At 31.7% G+C, this 8,174-nt stretch overlaps 1 protein-coding gene and 1 non-coding gene across 2 annotated transcripts; both read right to left on the minus strand.

The window, feature by feature from the left end:
- Positions 1–351: 351 nt before the first annotated feature.
- LOC108325632 (probable serine/threonine-protein phosphatase 2A regulatory subunit B'' subunit TON2) lies at positions 352–6,102 on the minus strand. The gene is made up of 12 exons (XM_017558758.2): positions 5,784–6,102; positions 5,549–5,640; positions 5,013–5,075; positions 4,821–4,919; positions 4,284–4,442; positions 4,027–4,098; positions 3,706–3,838; positions 2,382–2,446; positions 2,097–2,172; positions 1,734–1,835; positions 1,241–1,433; positions 352–793 (listed from the first exon to the last, which is right to left on the minus strand). Exons 1-12 carry the CDS (start codon positions 5,920–5,922, stop codon positions 556–558), a joined length of 1,431 nt encoding a protein of 476 aa, XP_017414247.1. The 5' UTR covers positions 5,923–6,102; the 3' UTR covers positions 352–555.
- LOC128195093 (small nucleolar RNA snoR104) lies at positions 927–1,044 on the minus strand. Its single transcript, XR_008246666.1, has one exon. It is a non-coding gene; the product is annotated as a small nucleolar RNA snoR104 (small nucleolar RNA).
- Positions 6,103–8,174: the final 2,072 nt, after the last annotated feature.

Below are 8,174 nucleotides of genomic sequence, written 5' to 3' on the forward strand. Positions count from 1 at the left end.
ATTCAATTACAAACTTTTACAATGTTAAATAAAAAAATTTACCATTAAAAATTCTCAGTAAAGATTAATTTAATATAACCTGTTTACAACTTTTCAATGAAGATTAATTTAATCAAACAACCAGAAAAAAGCCTTGCATGCTCCAATTGAATGCGCAATTGAAGGAAAAGAAAATTTACCCAAATAATTTTGATTTATTGTAATCACAACGAATTTTTTGTCGTGGGGTGTGAAATGTAACATTTCAATTTACTTTAAGAATCCTCTTAATAGTATCAGACATCTTTTACATAGATAACAAAGCAATATCATTACTTTTTATATCAAATCATCACAAGAATTTGGCTAAAGTTTAGGACCGAACTTTGAACCCATGGCTATACTACATACACACTAATTTATGATGTTTTTACAGTTAAGATGTCCAGAAACACAACTAATTCAACATTTAATAATTCAAACATGAGCAGTGTTTTACATCTTGTGATTGTGAGGAATCCTAAGTTGAAATGTACCCGAGGCAGAAGTTTTATGTTAGCAAGTCCCTGATCAGAGTTATTCTTCTTCAGGTTCTTCTTCCTCCTGGAGAAGATTCTCTCTATTGTCATGAGCCCAGAAACCACGCACATCTATGAGCATGCTGGCTACAGTTCCACCCTGTTTGCAGGCCAGTAGGTCTGCCAATGTTATCTTGAGAGGATCAACTGGCTTAACCATATCCCAGATTTCATCCCTCACATCTTCAATACAAAGTTCATAGTTGCCACCCTCAATCCATTTATGGTGTACATCTCTGTTTTTTTCACAAAAAAAGGGCTAGTCGGTGAAAAGTTGAAATAACAATGTCAGATTATGAGTATTACATCTAATTGCCAGTTAAGGGAGGCCAACGATCTCCGTGGGTTCCATCTTACAATTAATAACTAATATGTGACTGTCTATTTGAGACTTACAGCACTTGCTCAAGCACTGCAAGCAGGAAAAAACAGCTCTTCTTTATAGGAAGATTGTATCAGGCAACATCTGACCATCTAGATGCTCCCCTTCTATTCTTCCAATAATAGCATTAAATAATCATTTCTGGTTTAAAAGTTTGTTAACTTATTGTGCAAGAAACTAATATTATCACCACAAATGGAAATAAAAAAGCCCAAGAAATATAGTAAAGAAAATGAATACTAGCAAAAAGACGAGGAAAATAGTTCATAAATACTAGTATACCAACGGAATGACAGTTTACCTGAAAAGGGAGTGAATGTCAGCTGTAGTGAGGTAACCCCTCCCTTGAAGATCAAGGCAACGAAACAAGTATGTCAAGCCTTCTGGAGTATCTTTGTTTTCTAAAGCCAGAACAAAGTCCAGGAAACTCTCAAAATCCATCTCTCGAGCATTCCCACCACCACTCTTTCCATGACGAATATGTTCATCATATACTGCAAGAAGTGCATTTGTTTTAGTTCATTTACAAATGAGTATCAAACTATGAATCACATAATCACGTTAAACATTGCTAAACTAAACCAAGATTATGTTCCAATTCAGCACTAAAAATTAGAAACACGCACAATAGGGAACATATAAGGCCATCAACCACAATTGTTATTATAAATAGGAAATTGGAGGAAACCAGCATTTTGGAGTTCAGAATATGTAAATAGTTGTCAGTACCAACGGTAAATATGTGCCAAAAATTACACCATATCTGACAAGGGTATTGCCATAGTAAAATTTACCTCTCTCGATAAAAATATCAGTCAGAGTCCCGTCTGCATACTCTCGCAGCTCTTGCTTGCTTAATGTACCATTTGTATCTTTATCAAGAGCAAGAAACATGTCTGCAGAAAAATTCAGAATGAACAAAATCACAAATCAACAGGAAATAATTTTAACCCTACTTATATTCATGATTTCTATTCATCATGAAAAATGAAATTCAGGCCATTCAATGAATGAGTTTAATAAGAAACTCGGTATAATTTGATAAGAATGTTGCATTCAAAATCGTATATAAACAAGCAAAGATGGATTGACAGACAAGAATGGAGCAGAAGAATTGGGTAAATGAGTCTGAATCCTAAAACTATACAAAAACACACCACATATGCGTTGAGCAGAAGTCAAAGAGAACCAGTTTTCGGCTTGCTCTGTGTCTGTGACTTCTTCTTCACTTTCCTGAAATACACAACATTATAACAAAAAGTAATTATTCAAGATTATGCAGAGTTAGAACAAAATACAGTTCACTGTTCCTATAAACAAAGTAAATTAATCATGTGAGGCAATGCTTTTAAACACCAGAAGTTCCCATGACAATATCAACCAGCAGAGAGGTAGAGACGTTTAGTTCCAAAGATATTAAGAGAACATTTTAAACAACCTACCTGGTGAAGCTCCATGAGTTCCTGGAGACAGTTACTAAGCAACACTTTCTTGATGCAAGCTTTTCCTGTACAAGAAAAAAAACTTCAATAATACTGGATAAAAGTAATCTGCATTAGCTGAAATTCAAACAAGCAAAAATGGTTGAGCAGAAGCACTTAAAAGATAAATATAATTAAGATATGACTAAATCAACATTTTATTGAGCGCTAACTAATTATTTACTGACCCTAACTACTTAACTTGTAAACCAAAACCACCAATTGGAACAATTTTTCATTTCTACATTATAACATGAACAAGGTACGTTAATGCATCCCACCCTGTGCTCAATGCCTTATTAGTAGTAAATTATTTGCAACATAGTATCTAACTGAACATTCATGAAAGAAACTGATCAAATTATATCCTTTAGGTGCTTGAATGAGCAGTAATTTTTAGTGGTATTCAAGAAACTAAGATGTAAAATTCAACGTTGTCTCCGGAATAACAAACAAATAAGAAACAGGCAACAGAGAAGATGACAGCACCAATATTAGTTATTAACTAGATTCCTCAATAAACCAGCCAACGCTAGTTCAACATGTTTTATGGTCCAAAAGTTTATAACATGGCAATCAACTTTAGTGGCAATTGAGTTGAGGTTAGAATATAAGCATCAACTGCTTTTATTTGATAAAACCCTGTATAGAGACTGGACATTCAGTGGGAACATATTTGGGAAGATTGTGTTTCATCAAGGTGTGTCATTTTGTCATCAGTAGTACCACACGTCAGATTCTGAAAATAGAAAAACTCGGATGGAGAATGGCAACATATGCTAGCTTGAGTGCTAAATATGACAAGCAAAGTGTTGATTAAATGCAGATTAGATGCTCTATGAATCTCAAACAATAGGTTTAAATATTGGGAGTTTCTCCGTGTAAATGAGTTTAATGATTTATTGATAGCTTTCTGGGGTCAACGGCTCACTTCAACTACAATTGCTAAACAGCATCTCCGTATCTGGATAATTGATTACAAAATGAATATTGAAAATGATAAGATTGAAAGTTGTAACAATTTGCAAACCAAAACGAAAACATTGACGAGATCTACTTTTTATATTCAGTACTCCAATTTCAGTCTTTTTCTTCTCTTATTTAAAGAGCATACTGAAAGCTGCTATGAGTTTTGCCCCTCCGGATTTGCCTCAATATATTTCTATTTATTATTCTATATTCTAAAAAGAATGTCTTTTGTATCAATACCGAAATTCAAACAGAGGGAATACAACTATGAAGCAACATCTAAACTTAAAAACAAAAAGATTTCAGCCATGCAAACCTCGTCTATGAGGATCACAAAAGAAGAAGAATTTGTGTGCGGCAATACGACAATACATCTGAACAAAGGCAGCTGGCATGTCACGTAACTGCGCCAAGTTGGGTATCAGACCTCGGATATAGGCCTCCATTTCCTGAAGAGCAAAGTAAATAATAACAATAATAATCATGAAGGTTAACATAATAAGAATGTAAGAAATTGTTCAAATACAATTTGCTTTCAAGCTTCATATACATAAAAGTAAAAAATGAATAAATGAAATAGTGAATTTATGGTTCAATTTAAAATGATCGAAAGCCTAACAGCAATAAGAATTCATACATGTGGCTGAAGAAAACCATCAGAATCCTCATCAAGCTCACTCATGTCAATTCTTGCCTGTGTAAGTGAAACCTGCATAACCATAACCAGTACTCAGTAGCTTTCACAAACATTAGATAAATTCATCATGTTCAGGTACATGCAAACAACACAAAAAGTTTTAATGAAGAAACAATAATATAGCGGCATTTATGCTGAAGTATGCAGAAGAATTAAACAGCAATGCCACTGAAATAGCACATTGGCAGGTGACATACCGTTCGCATCACATAAAGGTAAAAAGGTAGAATAGCAATTCTTCCCAGTTCATCTTTCTCAAACTTCATAAAGTTTGAAGGACTGAAAAATCTTCGGCATTTAGGACCTATTTGTTCTGTACATACAGAAGCAATGTGGCAAAAGTCTTCATAGTTCATCTATAAGAAACGAATTGAAGTCTGCATTAGGATTGCTATGAAAATAGCGTATAAAGCTAAAGAATATTCATATAAACAACGTTACAGTAACTTTGAGATTATCAAGGATAAAATCTTGGCTAAATTATAAATTAGGTGAATAAAAGCAACTTATATCACCCATTTAACAGGAAAAGAAATAATTTAGATAGACAAATAGGCATCTTTGGAAGTAGAGCAAATTTAACTCATCACTGAAACATATACGATTGTGCCAACAAAATTCCATTAAGGGTTTTGTGGTAGATTTAAAAGATTAATTATAAGGCGAATCTGGTTTAATATGCCGTAAAGTTGGGAAATATGGAGAAGCAAAACAAAAATGTGAAAATGTCAAACCTTTTCTGCACCAGTAGCATCATCAATCACACAATTCTCTCTTAAGCACACCCACATAGCATCCAAATCATCAGCATTCAGCAAAAGATCCGATTGTTTCTGTGCAACACACACTGGGAATGTCAAAAATTAAGAATAAACCAACTGTTTAAGCAAGTATGACCAAGAAAGTGGTAAGACAGAACACGATACCCTCAGAAACCGATACTTTGCCAATCTCTGGACTCTATGACTGATTGATCCATCTTCAGGTTTCTGAATGAAGATGAGAGCGTATCAATGTTTGGATCACATGAATGCCAAAGAAATCCAAATCTAAAGTTCAAAAATCCACAAACCATCCTATATAACCTGTAATGATAAACAAAATGACCCATAAAGGGATGTAACACAACACACAAGGGTGTGTTCTGTCTGTTCTAAACATCAGGGCACTAGTAAATGAAAGTTATCTTATCGATTTGAACTCGTTCCATAAACTAGTCAATCTACATGTTGTTATTTTTGTGACTATAACAAACATATTCATACGGAAATACTGTGAGAAAAAATGAAAAGGCAACCGTAAAGGTGCCCATCCTTAAAAAAACAAAACACAGCGATGTCTTCATGAATCCACCATCGGTAATAAAGTATAAGAATGTAATAAGTGTACTTAGTGCAGGCAATTCGTGCATAAAATATACAAGAAAAATGAATATGATGAAGCGATGCTTTATTTCACGTGCCTGCTTGTAGAAACTTGGAATTGTACCAGCTTCGGCGCTTTTCTTCTGCTTTTCTTTAAAAATGTCAAGCAGAATTCTCTTCGTTTCGAGTTCTGCGAAAGGGGGAATACATTGAGCAATCATTAGGGTTTGAAAAAAAAAACGGTACTCAATTAACGGATTCCTGATCCTGACGACGCCGACACAATTCATCAACAATAACGAAATGTAACCACGAAATGGGGCGAATACTGACCCATCAAGGCTTCGGATCCGAGACCGGCGCCGGATCCGATGAAACGGCGAAGATTGCGGACCCATAGCATGGAGGACGCCGGAGGAATTTTTCGATGAGGGGCGTCATGGGTTTCGCCGTCGCTGGAGCCGCTGTACATAGCTAAGTGAAGTCGTAACTCGTAAATAACTAATTCGTTAGAGAAAGGATCTGAACGAAACTCAGTGAAGTTTGTTCTCTTTCAGATTCAGCTTTTGAATTCACCATAACATAATCATCTCACTCACACACACACTTTTCCACTTCCTCTTCTTTTCATCCCTAACCAAACTAATTCTTCTACTTTTTACTTTCATTTTCAGATTAGGAGAAAATTAATCTACAATTAAAATTTTTTTAAAAAAAGATACAGTTACAAATTTAAATTTCAGTGTTACATTTTTTTTAAGTATTTTATATGGGCAAATTGCATGCAGGAATAATCATATGAAAATACAAAAATAGTTTTAACTAAAACAATCACATCACTGAATTCACAAAATTTCTCATCAACCTGGTAAACCAGTAATTCCATTTCATTTCTACCGACAAAAAGAAATATAAAAAACTTATCGATAAAAATAATAACAACATAGCGCGATGCTTAAATTATTTAATAAATTAGTTCAATAAGAAAATAATAAATAAAAAACTTAAATAAACTTGTTTAGAATAAATATGAAAAAAAAACTTACGTGATGAAAATAAGCAAATGAATCAAATTTAGTTAAGTGGAAGAATTCAATTTTTCTTAGATAAAAAAAATTTCGATAAATTTGGGTCTGAGAATGCTATGAAGAAGGAAAAAATATATATGTTCATGTTACATGTACCAATATCTCTCAAATTCTACATTTTATTTTTTAAGTGTATGTTTTTATAATTTTTTAATTTTATATATAGAGAGAGATGTTCTAAAATACAATACTACTAATGTATACTAAATAAAGATAAATAATAATACATTTTGAATTGACATAAGATATTTATTTTTCACATATTTAGAATTAAATAAATTTGGAAAACATAAAATAAATTTGGAAAAGTAATATGAATGATGTTTGCATTCTCACAAGTTACGGAAACAAAGGAGACAAGAATAGAATTAGCTTAAAAGATGATACCTTTGCATTTATTTATGATATGACGAATAGAAGAATAATTGTCATTGGTGAGAAATAAAGATGTATAAAATTGTCAATGTCATATTTATAATAAAGCACAGAGAATATTGAAATTTATAATTTTCCAGAATACTTTTTCAACTAATCAGAAATAAAATGCAATGGCCGACGTATTAAATACCGCTGATAGGATTCGTACAAAGATCTAATGAATGTGGTTGAACACATTTAGAGAAGATTGAAAGAAAGTGAAGGAATTTTAGTAAATATGGAGTGCATAAAGAAAGCATGGACGTGGAGGAGGAAATTACGAGATTGAAGTCACATCCACAGTTGTAACTTCAAAAATAGGGTACACAAATCTTGAAATTAGTTCAGAGAGAGGGTAATTCTGGAAATTTCACGGAGTCATAAAAAGTGAGGTATAATAATAAAGAAAAGGGGGTTTAAAGAACAATAATCTAGATTAAAATTTGATTAGACGAGATAGCAGCTCCCTACACCAGATTGCTTTCTGCACCACACATTATTATTTTTTTTGAAAAATTTCAAAACTAACCTTTATATTTTAAAAAATCCTACACATCCACTTTTTTTCTTCACTCACATCCGATGTGCCCACGTCCGTTTAAGACTTATGTTTTTTTTTAATTTTTAGTTAATTAATTTATTGTATTAATAATAATTATTTATATAAATAAAATTAAATTAACTTATGTAATATATTATAATAATTTATAAATTAATTAAAATATAATATTTAAATAAACTAAAAATTAAGAAAAAAACTTAAACGGCATCCCGCTGATTATAATTAATTAAAAACTTTTATAATTTAATTAAATTAATAATAATTATTTAATTAAATAAAATAAATTAATTTATTACGTAATTATATATAAATTAATTTTATTTAATAAAATAATTATCATTAATTTAATTTATGTATTATTATTTAATTAATTATTTAAATATTTTTTATATAATTACTTAAACGGATGTGTCACATCCGTTAAGGCTTTCTTTATTTTTTTTTTTAGTTTTTAGTTTATTAGTTTATTGTATTTTAAATTAATTTATGAAGTATTTAATTTTTTTATTTTTTATAATATATTATGTAAATAGAAATATTATTAAAATAAAAACAATAAACTAAAATATTAAAAAAGTTAAAATATGTAAACGGATGTCAACGTCCGTTCAGGAATGTCAACATTCGTTGAAGGTGAAACAGATGTTGACTAGGGAT

Source organism: Vigna angularis, chromosome 1 (genome assembly GCF_016808095.1).
Source record: "Vigna angularis cultivar LongXiaoDou No.4 chromosome 1, ASM1680809v1, whole genome shotgun sequence".
Taxonomy (NCBI): Eukaryota; Viridiplantae; Streptophyta; class Magnoliopsida; order Fabales; family Fabaceae; genus Vigna; species Vigna angularis.